The sequence below is a fragment of the Danio rerio genome, chromosome 18 (assembly GCF_052040795.2).
Source record: "Danio rerio strain M-AB ecotype USA chromosome 18, GRCz13ab, whole genome shotgun sequence".
In the NCBI taxonomy this organism is placed as follows: domain Eukaryota; kingdom Metazoa; phylum Chordata; class Actinopteri; order Cypriniformes; family Danionidae; genus Danio; species Danio rerio.
Window position 1 is genome coordinate 8,526,625 of NC_141038.1, and position 16,004 is coordinate 8,542,628.

Below are 16,004 nucleotides of genomic sequence, written 5' to 3' on the forward strand. Positions count from 1 at the left end.
ATTTTATTTATTATTTTATGTAGCTAAACCATAATAATTAAGCTGAAATTCTAATATCCACCTACAGTACACAACACTATTACTGCATTTAAACATTAATTGCAATGTCAAATGTGTCTTAATATGTTCTAATAAATCCAAAATATAGTAATTTCTTTTTTTATAAAATGTATTAATTAGGCTACTATTTACCTGACATTAAAAATAGCTAAAAAGACATACTAAATGTGTACTTAAATATGGCAAAATGGCCATTTTTGTTCCAAACTTTATTATATGATGTAGCTGATAAGACCCATAATAATTAAGCTGACATTCTAACATACACCTACACAAAATAAGTGATGTTGAAATATAAGTTACAATGATAAATGCGTCTTAATATGCTCTGATAAATCTAAAATCAATAAAAACAAATTAACTATAATTAACCTCACATTGAAAACTACTCTAAAGTCATTTTTAAAATAGTAAATGCGTACTAAATAAAGTGCTATTTTTTGTTGCACACTTTCTTTATTAATTTATTTATTTAGCTCATAACAACCATAATAATTAAGCTGAAATTCTAATATTTATCTACACAACACTACTACTGTTTAAATATTATTTACAATGTTAAATGTGTCTAAATATGTTCTGATAAATCCAAAATAATTTATTTTTAATACAATGAATTATAGGCTACTATTTACCTGAAATAAAAATAGCTCTAAATTAAATTTCAAAAGACATACTAAATGTGTACTAAATAAGGCAAAATAGCCATTTTTGAGGCACACTTGATTTATTAATGTATAGCTAATAAGAACCATAACAATTAAGCTGATATTTTAATATACTTGGTGCAACACTATTTAAATATGAATTAGTTAATGTGTTCTGATAAATCCAAAATAAATATTTTTTATTACCATTTACCTGACATAAAGAAATAACCTACATTATTTTTAAATATACATTCTCAATGTATACTAAAAATGGCAACAAAAAAGCGTTAGTAGCGATTTGGAATAGTGTGCGCGCGCGCGCGGATGCATGCGGGCGCGTGAACTCGAGCGTGAGCCCTGAAGACAAAGAACCCCGCGCATTAAACATTTTTCGTGACATGGTGGGTGGTTCTGTTTCGGTTCTTTAAAAAGCCCCTGTAAAGGCAGACAGACAGACACTGGGAGAGAGAGAGCGACAGACACAGAGGGAGAAAGAGAGTGGGCAAATCCACGGCGCCATGACGCACAGGTCAGCGCGTCTCCTGCAGTGATGCTCCATTGACTCATTTATCCGGAGCGAAGCAGCGGCTCAGGACACTCTCCTCCTGCCATGGACTCTCTCGGCGGTCTCCTCCTGCGGATATCGGTTGTTCTGTACGGCTCCTGCAGCGTTCTGGCGCTCTTACCGGGAATCACGGAACCGGAGTTCATCCGCAGGTGTGTCAAGGCGCACAACACGCACCGCGCGCGCGTCAGTCCACCTGCGGCCGGTGCGCGCTCCATGGTAAGACAGGTGTTCGGCATGCAGGTATTTCCAGCAGCAGTTATGCTACATTTGACACAAACCATCGTATTTTAGAGTTGTTTGCGCATGTCGTGTTTACTTGTTTTCATTGTTCATGCTTGTATATTTGTGTGTGAAACCCATCAGACCAGTGTTTCAATTTTTAAATGTGCATAGTTGCATGTTTATGATACACACACGAAATTTCGTTTTGTTTTTTGTTTTTATCTCATGTTGTTTGGGATTCAGGATAACAAATATGTACAGCCATTATTGTGGTTGCCATAGCAATGAGGAGATGTTTTTGTATGAGAGGAAAAAAGGGGTCTCTATTGTGTGTGTATTGATCTAGACTGTATCTTTGTTGTTGTTGTTTGTGAGCAGTAATAGAATGAAAAGAAATAAAGGGTCATTTTGATTGTGATGTTGCCTGAAGAAGCTTCAAGACATATTTTCAGACATCTCTCCATTCTCCATCTCTCCATTACTAATCAAATGTGTTATTCATTCTTATAAACTATGTGTGTTGTTTTAATTAGCTTACATTTGAAACATATTTTAGTTTCATTGGTTAAAATCAATAGGATTAGAGTAAATGCTAAGAGTGTCATTCTAAAACTGTGGAAATCAGATTCTGTTCCTAAAGACATGGTTAACTTATCTCACTCAAATATTGCACAGAGTCCCTTATGGAGTTATTGATAATCTTGCAAAGTTTTACAATATATGGCAACCATTTCTTGATCACCTGGACAGAAATATTATGGATTCTGAGCAATTAATGCTTAATGTGCTCATTACCCCTATTGACTGTCTCTTTGTATTTTCATTGAAACCGTTTATATGCCCTAATTGTTTTTTAATAATAACTTAATTTTTCAAAATTATTTATTAGTATCTTTTCCTTTATTTTATTTATTATAACCATTATTTTCTTTGTATTATCATGCTTATTCCTTGTATTTTTTATTGTTGTTGTGTTGTTTGGTAATTATTGAAAAATGTAAAACTAATAAAAACTAAATAATAATAATAATAAATCCTTAAAGTATATAGCGGTTTACACATTTTTGGGGGAATCTCCTCAACCAGCACCAGTGTGCAGCACATGGATGGCGCAACGGCAGCCATATTACGCCAGACCGCACACCAAACACCAGCTGATTGGTTGAGAGATGAGAGTTATGAAGCCAATATGATATAGGGATGGTTAGGAGGCCATTATGGACAAATGCCAGTAGGCAAATTTGGCCAGGATGCCGGGGTTAAACCCCTACTCTTTTAAATCCTGCGATTTTTGATGACCACAGATAGTCCAACGCTATCTCACGGCAATTCGTAACTTTTTGATTTAGTGGCTTATTCGTATAAATTCCTACAATCTAATTCGTACAATTTAGTATGATTTGCTCATCACCCAGTGACAGTTGGGGTTAGGGGTGGGGTGGGTGCCACGCCTCCTTTTTAAAGTTGTACATTTTCGTACGACTGAACTTGTATGAATTCGAACGAATTAGCCACCAAACTGATAAAAAATAAAATACTTACATCTCGTGAGATTTGGATAGTCAGGACTTCAAATCCTTCAGGACTGCTCACTGAGCAGTATTGAATCCCCTTCACTATACTGCGGTGTTAGGACCCACAAAAACTGCAGATTGAGCACCCCCTGCTGGTCTCACTAACACCACTCCCGGCAGCAACTTAGCTTTCCCATGTGGTCTCCCATCCAGGTACTGACCAGGCACAGCACTGCTTTGCTTCAGTGGGCGACCAAACAACCAAAGTTAGTTCACACAATTAAAATGTTTTGAGACAACACAATTATAATAAAAAATGACAAAAAGGAGTGATATCCGCTTGTTAAGTAGTGATGAAATGCTGTTTCTGGGTTCAAGCTGCCACTCATTTGATATGAGAAAATATTCGTTTATAGATACTTTTTAGTCATATCACACATTAAAAGTGAATGTTATATGAAATAATAGTGTACACAACAGTATCTGAAATAATAGTGTACACAACAGTATCTGGACTTGCTGCATTACAGACAATATTTTAATAATTTATAAAAAAATTAATCACTTTCTGGCTATCGGATATTAGGCATGGATATAAACATTGCGATCGTGATTTTCGATAGACTTTCATCGCTTTGTAAACGTTTATTATTATTTGTTGAGTCTCCCCAAAGAGCGCTTGTACCCAGAAGCCACTTAGCGTGACATCACACTTAACCAGGGGAAAGTGGGAACTAGCTGATGAATAATTAAATGCTGACAATCAATCAGAAAGACCTTGAGCACTTAAAGTGGCAGGTGACACAACTCGAGTGTGCATGCATTAAAGAGGTATTAAATCTAAGATTCTAAACATTGAAGTAATTATTTTTAGCTGAAATTGTGGTCCTTGGTGATTCATAAATTGCCAGGCAATGGCTAGCAGCACTATGAGAGACAAAAAATCAAATTAAACCAAAACTAAATGAACACACGTAGCTCTAAGCCATGCATTGACAAATCATAAACAACAAAACTTAAAATTATTTCATTATTTACATTGTCAATCTAAATCTTGTCCCCCCCAATTTTTCAGTTTTGTGTGAACTGTCCCTTTAAGAGACAATATTTTGAGCTGGGGCTAATATCATAATATATAGTCATTCTCTATATAGTTATAATTTTAATGTGGGTGGGGCTTAAATTTTTGTTTTAGTGGAGCTTGTTCATTTCCCACAACTGGGTTGTCATCCGCTGTGTAAAACATATGCTAGATAAGTTGGCGGTTCAATCCGCTGTGGTGACCCCTGATTAATAAAGGGACTAAGCCGAAGGAAAATGAATGAATGAATGAATGGAGCTTGTTGATTTGTCTGTCATATTTTACAGTGTGTCAGATTTAAATTATTATTGTATTGTGTGTGTGTGTGTGTGTGTGTTTTCCACAGTCCTGGGACAAAGAATTGGCCAAAGGTGCGAGAGATCGAGCGAGACATTGCAAGGGCTCTCATTATCCTAGTCTGGGACATTTCGGGCACCCTCTGTTCGGGTGGATGGGTGAGAACATCTGGCTGGGGTCTCCGTTTTCAGCCTTCTCAGTGGAGAACGCCGTACACCGATGGAGCAAAGAAGGAGCATATTCAGTCAAAAATAACAACTGCTCGAGGCTGTGCGGACACTACGCACAGGTATCTTTATATCTTCATATATTTCAGCATTAAAATCCAAGCTTTCTTTATTAATCTTGTGTTTGCGCAAATGTTTTAGTTAATGTGGTCTACAAGCTTCAAGATGGGCTGTGCAGTAAATGTGTGCTCCAAAGGAATCGAAAACTTCTCCACCCACCCGGAGTCCACTATTTTTGTGTGCAACTATGGCGATACGTAAGTTTGACATCATAATTTGTCTTCGCCAGTCAAGCTACGTGTGGACATACAATACAACAAAATGTTGTCTTGCAGGACCATCGTGCTGCATAAACATAATCTTAACTATGAAAAACACTGGACGTAAGAGCCATTTTAAACCTATGTAGTTTTAGTTTAAATCTACGCTCACCGGCCACATTATTAGGTACACCTCAGCCAATCACATGGCAGTAACTCATCTGCATTTATTCATCTGCTGCAGTTTAAAGCGAGCATCAGAATGGGGAAGAAAGGTGGTATAAGTGGCTTTGAGCAAGGCATGGTTGTTGGTGCCAGACGAGCTGGTCTGAGTATTTCAGAAACTGCTGATCTACTGGGATTTTCATGCACAACCATCTAGGGTTTACAGAGAATGGTCTAAAACAGGGGTTCCCAAACTTTTCAGCCCGCGACCCCCAAAATAACAATGTCAGTGACTCGCGACCCCCATTTTTCAAAGTGGTTATACTGTAAATATATATAAACGTTGCAGACACAACTATAGGCCCACATGAACATGAGCATATTGACAACACATAAATGCAACATATAAGGTTTTTTTTAATCATTTATTAATTTAATTACATTTTAATATAAATATTAAAAGCTGATGGCTGATTTTTGTTTGTATGTTGTTGTTTCTTTAACACAACTATTAATCTTCTGTGGGTTATGAATAAAATATGACAATTCAAATAGTTGAATAAAATGTATTTAAATTTTGGAAATCACCAAGCGACCCCTTGTCATTGTCCCGCAACCCCCCAGGGGGTCCCGACCCCCACTTTGAGAACCACTGGTCTAAAAGAAAAATCCAGTGAGCGGCAGATCTGTGTGGGCACAAATGCCTTGTTGATCCCAGAGGTCAGAGGAGAATGGCCAGACTGGTTTGAGCTGATAGAAAGACAACAGTGACTCAAATAATCACTCGCTACAACTGAGGTGTATGCAGAAGAGCGTCTCTGAATGCACAACACGTACATAACTAACACACTGCGTCGTGTGATCGGTGTGACCCACGGCACTTGCAAATTTATACTTCTGCACGCTGTGTCTGTTGCTGTGCTATAACACTTTCGAAACGCTTGTTGGCAGTGAAATGTTTATGTTCCTCTGTGTCGAGTTTCTTCGTTGGTGTTTTGTTTTTTCTGAACGCTTCCTTAATGTACAAGGGGTTCAAACTTGCTTATTTTAAGGCAGGAACCGGCGGACGTTCAGCAACTTTAACCATGAGGTAAATACAAAACAAAACTTTCCATCCAGAGCTCCTTCACGGGACACTTGTAAACAATCGCTCCATCGGGTTCACACAGCTCTCGGTCACGCCCACACTAATCAGCGCTACCAAGCCGACCAATCACAGAGCTTGCGCTACACGTCATTGCGATGTGTAGTTATATTTTTTTGAGAGGTGTGCATCAGCGACGCAGACGCCCACGACAAAGGATATGCTTCCACGCGTAGGCCGCGCCGTAGCATAAGCGTGCGTTTGACGCAGAACTATAAATTAACCTTTATCCAGCACATGTTTACCGCAACGGATGCTCTTCCAGCTGCAACCCATCACTGGGAAACATCCATACACACTCATACACGACGGACAATTTTAGCTAACCAAATTCACCTATACTACATATCTTTGCACTGTGAGGGAAAGCAAAGCACCTGGAGGAAACCCACTCCAGCATGAGGAGAACATGCAAACTCCACACAGAAATGCCAAGTGACCCAACCAAGGCTTGAACCAGCGACCTTCTTGCTGTGAGGCGATTGTGCTACTCACTGCGCCACCGTGACGCCCCATAATAATTAAAGTTATACTTATTTAAAATATTTATTTCTATATTTACCTATTTAAAAACACAAGCCAATAAAATAACTATATTTAATTGACAGTAAAATTAGCAAATGAGAGGCGACATTTTACCAGTGATAGCACAATAGAGTTATTGCAACAGCAGGAACAATTATACTGCATAGGAATGTCCTGTGAGCGTGTTATTTGAGCAAACTTTGCTTTTCTGGTGAGCATGTGCGGTTCATGCATAGATAAGTATACAAGTGCATGAGCTACATGACACATACACAAGCTATTTGGCGATATACTCTGCTGCTGTTATACTCTGCTGCACCAATCAGCCCTTGCACTCTGCAAGCCATTGAAATTAATGGGATTCACAGCGCAGTGCTTTCCTTGTCCTGTGTGAAAGCCACTCCAGCACATATAGTGACTATGGCTGGAGGGAGAGTCAAACCAGCATAGCCTTTTTTTGGCCATTTTTTCTTTCAGTCATACCATTTTCAGGCACACAGTGGCTCAGCGGTTAGCACTGTCGCCTTACAGCAAGAAGGTCGCTGTTTCGAGTGCTCACTGGGCCAGTTGGTGTTTCTGTGTGGAGTTTGCATGTTCTCCTAGTGTTGGTGTGGGATTCCTCTGGGTGCTCAGGTTTCCCCCACAGTCCAAAGACATGTGCTATAGAGGAATTGGGTCAACTAAATTGGCCGTAGTGTATGAGTGAGTGTGAATGAGTGTGTATGGGTGTTTCCCAGTACTGGGTTGCAGCTGGAAGGGCATCCGCTGAGTAAAACATATGCTGAAATAGTTGGTGGCTTATTCTGCAGTGGTGACCACTGAAATAGAGACTATTCCAAAGGAAAATGAATGAATAACATTTCCGCTTATAATTTTCAGCATTTGAAAAATCGGTGCATCCCTAATCTATATAGTACAAACATGTGCCTTATGTTTCTCAACCACGTTCCTGGAGGACCACCAGCTCTACACATTTCCCATGTCTCCTTTACCAAAACATCTGATTCAGATCATCGGCTCATTAACAGAGACTGAAAGACCTGTAATTGGTATAACAGACAAAGGAGACATCCAAACATGCAGTATGTAACATGCAGTGGTCCTCCAGAAATATGGATGAGAAACACTGCCTTATGGTATTTTCAAAAGTGCTCCTTTAATGAACTTGTGTGAACCTGTTAGGTACAAACGTGTCTTTTGAAAAAGCAGCACCACATCACCTTTATTTCTGAAAGGTTTTAAATATAGACCTGTTGTGAGCTCAGAGGACATTAACAGATTGCAATGCTTCATGGGATTGTAGTTCTTCATTTATTAATTAATTATTTGTTAATTACAGTGTTGTGGTTACTCCTTTTTCTCAGATTTCCCACACTTGTTTGATTCTAATAAAAATTGTAGTGTTGTAATTCTCCTTGTAGTAGGATGACAATTTGACATGCACTAATGTAATCTGAGAAAGCGAAACAGAGTAAGTCTTTACTGACTTAAAATTGTTATTCTGAATATTATTGGCACACATTCCCCTTACACTGCACTGATGTAATGAAGTAGAGGTCAGGATATGTCTCTGTCTGCCTCTTGTGGTCAAGTCTAATATTGTTATTCAAACATGCTGTTTCAGAGGACAAGTTCATGGTGTAACTCCATATATGGCAATGGGCTGCAGTGGATGTGGATCAGAGATCTGCAGAGACAACGTTTGTAGTAAGAGCATTTCCAGTAAACATCACATTCAGACCTTACGTGTGAGTGTGTGTCTGTCTATCTGTCTGTCTGTCTGTCTATCTATCTATCTATCTATCTATCTATCTATCTATCTATCTATCTATCTATCTATCTATCTATCTATCTATCTATCTATCTATCTATCTATCTATCTATCTATCTATCTATCTATCTATCTTTCTATCTGTCTGTCTGTCTGTCTGTCTATCTATCTAACCATTAATCCATCTATCTTACCATCCATCCATCCAAAACACCCACCCACCCATCCAACCCATCCATCCATCCATCCATCCATCCATCCATCCATCCATCCATCCTTATATCTATCCATCTAACCATCCATCCTTTAACTATCCATCCATCCTTTTATCTATCCATCTAACATTCATCCATCTAACCATCCATCTATCTATCTATCATCCATCCTTTTATCTATCCATCTAACCATCCATCCATCTAGCCATCTATCTATCTATACATCTGTCCGTTTGTCTATCTACCAATCTATCAATCTAACATCCATCCATCCTTTTATCCATCCATCTAACCATCCATCTGTCTAACCATCCATCTATCCATTCATCCATCCATCCATCCATCCATCCATCCACCTATCTATCCATCCATCCATCCTTTTATCTATCCATCTAACCATCCATCAGTCTAACCATCTATCTATTCATTCATCTATCTATCCATCTGTCCGTCTGTCTGTCTATCTACCAATCTATCCATCTAACCATCCATCCATCCTTTTATCTATCCATCTAACCATCCATCCATCCTTTTATCTATCCACCTAACCATCCATCCATCCTTTTATCTATCCACCTAACCATCCATCCGTCTAACCATCTATCTAACCATCTATCTATCTATCTATCTATCTATCTATCTATCTATCTATCTATCTATCTATCTATCTATCTATCTATCTATCTATCTATCTATCTATCTATCTATCTATCTATCTATCTATCTATCTATCTATCTATCTATCTATCTATCTATCTATCTTGTTTTTACTAGTTTTGTTTATAGTTTTTACTGTTTTTACTAGTTTTAAACGTTTATTTTATTGAAATGTATTTTTTGTATTTAGTGTTATAGAATCATTTTTAGACTCAAACTAAATGAGCAATATAAACATTTATTTGTATATAATCCATTTTATTTTAAATTAATAACAAGTCATTTTGTTTTAATTTTTTTTATACTTTTATAAAAATGTCTACAGTTTTTTATTTTACTTTAAGTCTTAATAAATCAAGCTTAACTAAATTGAGAGACATTTTTATATATTGTATTTTATTTAACATTTAGGTTTTTTTAAATAACAACATTGTATAGTTTAACTTATCTAAACTAACCCTGCTGTGATCACTAAAATATAATCACACATTTTTAAAATATATATAAATATCATTCCATTATTTGCATATTTATATCCACGTTTCCCAGTATGACGTCTTCTGAACCTACATCTTGCTCACATATGCTGTAACATCTCTCTTTACAGGATATGATTGGTTCCCTGGCTGGGATTATGGTCCGCCCTCTTCAGCCCACAGTGTTTCTTATTGGCAGACTAATCTTGGACTGTGCCTACTAGGAGTTTGCTGGCTACTGCACTTTTATGCAACACATTAATGTCAGTCTGTGAACCTGTTACACAACATCTTTAAATCTCCCCATCATGTCTATTCATATTCAAATATTATTCACTATTAATAATCAACATGATATGAAGAAATCTATTTATAACTTTAAAAGAAAAAAAAGGATATACAGCTAGGAAAAAAAATAAAAGGCTACTTAAAAATTCTCAGTTTCTCTGGATTCACTGAATCAATTAGGTGTGGGTTTGATTAAAAAAATGTTTTATTTCAAAAAGGTTTTATAATGTCTGAATAAAAGGTTCTTTAATGTCCCGATTTCAAATACAAATACTGTCTATTAAAGCTCTATTTTTGCAGAAAATGGTCAAGATGACACTTTTTTGTAAATTGTTGTGTGTGAAAACGATTTATTCCAGCAAATATTGATTTCTTAAGTCATCTTAAGTTAAATTATTGGTATTGTGTTGTCTTAAAATAATAAACCTGTCTGAAAACACAGCATCTTTTCTATCTAATCCTGATTTTCAAATACAACAAATCCAAATCCATTCCAAAATTGTTATCAGACCATTACTGGGTAAAATAAATATTGACAATCTACTCAAATTCATTCATATTAAGTCCAGGAATCTAAAGAAACTGAGAATTAAGGTGGTGTTTTTCCTGTGGCTGTGTATATAGTGTTCATATAAGTTCCCTTTCTGCTGTGTGTAAATCATTTATTTTATTTGCCATATACACAGTAGCTCTGTAAATGAATTTGATTAGAAGAAAAAGTTATGTTTGATTTCATGAAAGTGCTAGTTGAATAAACTCGGGTTGATATTTTATACTATCACTGGTTGCCTTGTGTGATTTTTCCTATAAAAAATGACAGAAAACATGATTATATCAGCAAATATTAATTTCCTAAAGAGAAAACTGAAAACTCTGTCATCATTTACTTACCGCCTTTTCACAAACCTGTTTGAGTTTCTTTTTTCTGTTGAGCACAAAAGAAGATATTTTGAAGAATGTTCAAATCTGGTAACACTGGCTTCCAAAACATGGTTTTGTTTAAAAAAAAACAAATAATTTGTTATTTCTTCCTATTTTAAAACAAAACATTGTCATTTATTGCAATGTTGAATAAACCCATGTGGATATTTCATACTCTTCCCAATTGTCTTGAATAGTTTTATAATCTAGAGCACACTGATGAACACTGCCATTTACTTTCTCTATATCCCGTCTCAGGATTGGATTGGCCCAGAGAATATCAAAACACTCTTTTTTGTATTTTTAACATTTAATTTGGCAACACAAAAAAATGTGCGTAACTGACCATTTTTAGGTAGACAAATAGAAAATAAATTATTATTCAATTGTTTTAAATCTACTATTTCAATCTGTTATACTACCTGTGACAACTGTGACCGTTTAAAGATTTCCACCTCTTTTATCCTCCCTTCAAATAATTTTGTGTATAAAAGGTGTCAATTTTAAGAAGAAAAAAGATATATGAATGATCTGAAATTAGCTTTGCATTGATGCTTGTTTGTTAGGATTACGACAATATTTGACTGAGAAATGACTATCGAGAACATGATGTTTACTTAATCTGGCATAAAAGAAAAACCTATCCATTTTGACCAATTCAATGTATTTTTGTCTATTGCCAAAAATATACTTGTACAACACAAGACGTTTTTGTCTTCCAGGGTTACAACAAGCTTTGTTTTAACCAAGAAATCTATTAGATGCTTTCTGGTTCCCAACTAGATGTCTAATCTGGGGTGCGTTTCCCAAACAACGACGTAACTCGCTGTTGAACTATGATAGTGTGATGCATCGTTTGGGAAAAGAATAATGTAGTGACGAGTGTTTCCCAAAACCCGTAGTTTCTCTGTCGCAGATCTATCGTTTGAACCACATTAGTTATCCTGTAAAACCCCCAAAATGGTGCTCTAAACGGGGTGGAGTAACAACTTCTTTAGAGACGAAGCCCATCATTTCTTTGTGCAAATTATATTATTTTACATGCTCTAAAAAAATTCAATATTAGTTTTGGCAAAAACATGCACTTGTTTTCCATATTAATTGAAATATATTTAAATGGCACATATAGGGCCAATGTTTGCTTTACAAATATTATTGAGAACATTACATACTCTATTCTGAAGTGACATAAAATTACTTACAAAAGCTAACACATATTTTAATCTCATTTATAAATCATTTAAACAAATAAATAAATAATGAGGCTATTTTTTCAGAAATTTTATTTAATATTTATTATTTATTAGAAAATGAAAAAAATACTACTTTAATAATAACATTAATGATAATGATTATTATTAATATTATTGAGTATGGTATTGTTTATTTGTTTTTTATTTTTTGAAAAGTCAGTTTGACACATGCAAACCACTGCAGAAATGTACTAATATTAATAATATATATATATATATATATATATATATATATATATATATATATATATATATATATATATATATATATATATATATATATATTAATACATTTTATATATATTAATAGATAAACTACTATAAATTAAAAGCATTATCATATGCTATGTTTTTTTGTATTCACAAGCTTTGGAGACGTAACATAAATTCCGCTTTTAAATAATAGGTCACCTATAGCTTTTGTCGTGAGGTTGTGTTCAAAATGACATCAATGTTTTCGAAGTGCACTGCCAATGGAGCACAATTGTAGACATGAAGATCGCTAAAACTGAACTGTAAAAATACTTTGAAAGCAAATTACACCTCAGAGAGATGACCTTAATGCTTATATTTTTTAATAATTCCAAGTTTAAATGTTGGAATGTTCTAAATGAATGGGGCATAGGGGGATAACTGGGAATAGAACACAGCCAGGAACTATGTTTCTAACTACAGCTCCAGAGGTGTAGTTGCAAGCATAGAAGTTTGGGATGCAGTTTGCGAATGTTCGTTGAAACGACGGATTTGGGAAATGGCAAATCAACAAACTATGTTTGTAATGACACAACTTGTGATCTTGGTTGGTGAACCCCAGGTCATGTGACCATCTTCTTTTTTGTCATCTTTTTTTTTCATAAAAATGTTACATTTTTTACTCAAAGCCAACAATAACACCTTTAGCGCTTCAGGGAAAAAAGAAAAAAGAAAAAAAAAACAGAATTAAACATGTTAATTTTCCAAGAGAAAAAAGGGCAGGACAAATCACATTGATTGACATTATCCCTTCATCAGAGTGTGCCCCGCCCACTAGTGACAATCTCTCTCTCAATAGCACAGGACGTTATTGTTGTTATTGAATATGCTATTATGCAAACACATAGGCATCTGTAGCCCCGCCCTCTTTTAAAAAGAGTACAATCTCATTTAAGTTTAAAGCGACAGTCACCAAAGCAGCACAATTAGGATCAAAGCCTAAATAGGGCAGTTTCAAATATTATTTGTGTGGTATTTTGAGCTGAAACTTTACACTCTAGGGACATTTTTTCCTAAATCTTATAAAAAGAGGCATAATAGCTCCCCTTTTAATGTTTTCATGTGCTGGGAAGAATTCGTATAAGGGTAAAAAAAAAAAATGTACGCTGTAAAAAATGCTGGGTTCAACACAATCCCCTCATTCATTTTCTTGTCGGCTTAGTCGCTTTAATTATCTGGGGTTACCACAGCGGAATGAACCGCCAACTTATCCAGCACATTTTTAAGCAGCGGATGCCCTTTCAGCCACAACCCATCTCTGGGAAACAATCCCTTCATGTCACCCCAATAACTTAAAAATGTATTAAGTTAACTTGAACATAGTTGATTGAACATTAAACAATTAAGTTGTTCCTAAGAAAACCTCAAGAATTGTGTTGTTTCAGATCATATTAAATATGCAGCAGAATTATTTTTTTGAGTGTAGCTCTGTCGATCATTTACACATAAGCCATTTATGAGAAACAGGTAAGTGTGTTTGGATATCGCCATGAGCATTGTCAGTTCATAAAGCAGAATCGGGATGAACGTATGTAAATGCACTCGGCATGGCCCTTCAGTGTAATAAAGTGTGTTACAACCTGCGAGGACTGAGAGCAGAGCTGTGAAAAAACCACATCAGTTCAGCTGCGTAGTCACGACACGTTCCGGATGATTTTACCGTCGCCATGGAAACAGGTGTACGTATAGAACACTGTAGGCTGCGAGTGAGAACAGCTCTGAGTCACGAGTTATGAATTATGTTTTCAAGTAGTTTGTTTATTTTTGTGAGTAATCAATCAGCGGTGCTCTATTAGTGCACGGGTAATGTGTCATTGACGGTTTGATTTTTTTTTTAGGATGTCCACACACCTAGGTTAATGACTAATAATGAGGGACGAAATGAATCAAGTTTAAAATGCATTAGTCAGGATCTTATAAATGTCTTCTTGTTGCCATCTTATATTTCTGAGTACAAATTGCCATTAAAAATATTTGACTGTAGTATGTGAGTCAACGTTAAGGCGTAACATTTTAGTGTGGTAAATTAAATGTAGAAAATTGATTTTTCTATACAAAGAAGATATATTACATTCAAGTGTATGCCTAAATGTTTATAATAATAAAAATGTTGAAATATCCCTTTAACTGCCTGCTCTAAAACCATATTTTGACTGTTTTAAATAATGACTGTTTAAGTTGTTTAAAGATTGACTGCTTTGAATAATTGTTTACTCTACACAGCATTGTTGGTTTACAAAAAAAAAAAAAAACAATCCTGTTGCACTTCTACACTTGATTTTAGTTTTCATTCATTCATTTTCTTGTCGGCTTAGTCCCTTTATTAATCCGGGGTCGCTACAGCGGAATGAACCGCCAACTTATCCAGCACATGTTTTATGCAGCGGATGCCCTTCCAGCCGCAACCCAACCCAACTTAGTTTACTCAATTCTTCTATAGCACATGTCTTTGGACTGTAGGGGGAAACCGGAACACCCGGAGGAAACCCTCGCCAACACGGGGAGAACATGCAAACTCCACACAGAAATGCCAACTGACCGGCCAGGGCTCGAACCAGCGACCTTCTTGCTGTGAGGTGATTGTGCTACCCACTGCGCTTGCCAAAATATGTTTTAGGTGTAAATTAAATTAACCTAATAACGATAGCTTTAATTTCAGAAAATATTTTTAGGCCACAAGTGACAAAGTCCAGAAGAACTGCATTCAATTTGGCCAACTATTCCAGCATATGTTATATGCAGCGTATGCCCCCCAGCTGCAACCCAGTACTAGAAAACACCTATATATGCACATTCACTGACACACTCATACACACTGGTCAAATTAGTCAATCCAATTCACCTATAGCGCATGTCTTTGGACTTGAGGGGAAAACCGGAGCACCCAGAGGAAACCCACGCCAACACTGGGAGAACATGCAAACTCCACACAGAAATGACAACTGACCGGCCAGGGCTCGAACCAGTGACCTTCTTGCTGTGAGGGGATTGTGCTACCCACTGCGCTTGCCAAAATATATATTAAGTGTAAATTAAATTAACCTAATAACGCTAGCTTTAATTTCAGAAAATATTTTTTGGCCACAAGTGACAAAGTCCAGAAAGACTGCATTCAATTTGGCCAACTATTCCAGCATATGTTATACGCAGCGGATGCACCTCCAGCCGCAACATAGTACTGGAAAACACCTATATATATATATGTATGCACATTCACTGACACACTCATACACACTGGTCAAATTAGTTAATCCAATTCACCTATAGCGCATGTCTTTGGACTTGAGGGGAAAACCAGAGCACCCAGAGGAAACCCACGCCAACACTGGGAGAATATGCAAACTCCACACAGAAATGACAGCTGGCCCAGCCGGGACTTGAACCAGTGACCCTGACCCTCTTGCTTTGAGGCGACAGTACTCACCACTGAGCCACCGTGCCGCCCTGTATTCAAATCA

The 16,004-nt window shown here is 36.4% G+C and overlaps 3 protein-coding genes across 8 annotated transcripts in view; 1 reads left to right on the forward strand and 2 right to left on the reverse strand.

The window, feature by feature from the left end:
- Window positions 1-16,004, reverse strand: part of LOC101882393 (uncharacterized) — a 768,785-nt gene that overhangs the window by 479,057 nt on the left and 273,724 nt on the right. The gene's annotated exons all lie outside the window — the stretch shown is intronic.
- utp15 (UTP15 small subunit processome component) overlaps window positions 1-16,004 on the reverse strand; it is a 355,707-nt gene that overhangs the window by 309,626 nt on the left and 30,077 nt on the right. The gene's annotated exons all lie outside the window — the stretch shown is intronic.
- glipr1b (GLI pathogenesis-related 1b) lies at window positions 1,085-10,901 on the forward strand. 6 transcript variants are annotated; one of them, XR_015514218.1, is made up of 6 exons: window positions 1,164-1,494; window positions 4,442-4,681; window positions 4,761-5,289; window positions 5,709-6,421; window positions 7,464-8,420; window positions 9,964-10,901. XR_015514218.1 is itself a non-coding variant. In NM_200575.1 (5 exons), exons 1-5 carry the CDS (start codon window positions 1,321-1,323, stop codon window positions 10,092-10,094), a joined length of 744 nt encoding a protein of 247 aa, NP_956869.1. In that variant the 5' UTR covers window positions 1,085-1,320; the 3' UTR covers window positions 10,095-10,901. The 6 variants fall into 6 exon arrangements, 3 of the variants coding, with proteins under 3 accessions (NP_956869.1, XP_087147821.1, XP_087147822.1); NM_200575.1 differs by lacking the exon at window positions 5,709-6,421 and having other exon boundaries at window positions 1,085-1,494; window positions 4,761-4,876; window positions 8,338-8,420; XR_015514216.1 differs by having other exon boundaries at window positions 1,164-1,518; window positions 5,709-8,420.

Bases quoted from the DNA above. Each gene is read 5' to 3' on its own strand.
- glipr1b (XM_087291695.1), top strand. From the start codon at position 1,321: ATGGACTCTCTCGGCGGTCTCCTCCTGCGGATATCGGTTGTTCTGTAC. The intron at 1,519-4,441 runs GTATTTCCAGCA...TGTTTTCCACAG, and splicing joins GACAGGTGTTCGGCATGCAG to TCCTGGGACAAAGAATTGGC. The intron at 4,682-4,760 runs GTATCTTTATAT...CAAATGTTTTAG, and splicing joins TGTGCGGACACTACGCACAG to TTAATGTGGTCTACAAGCTT.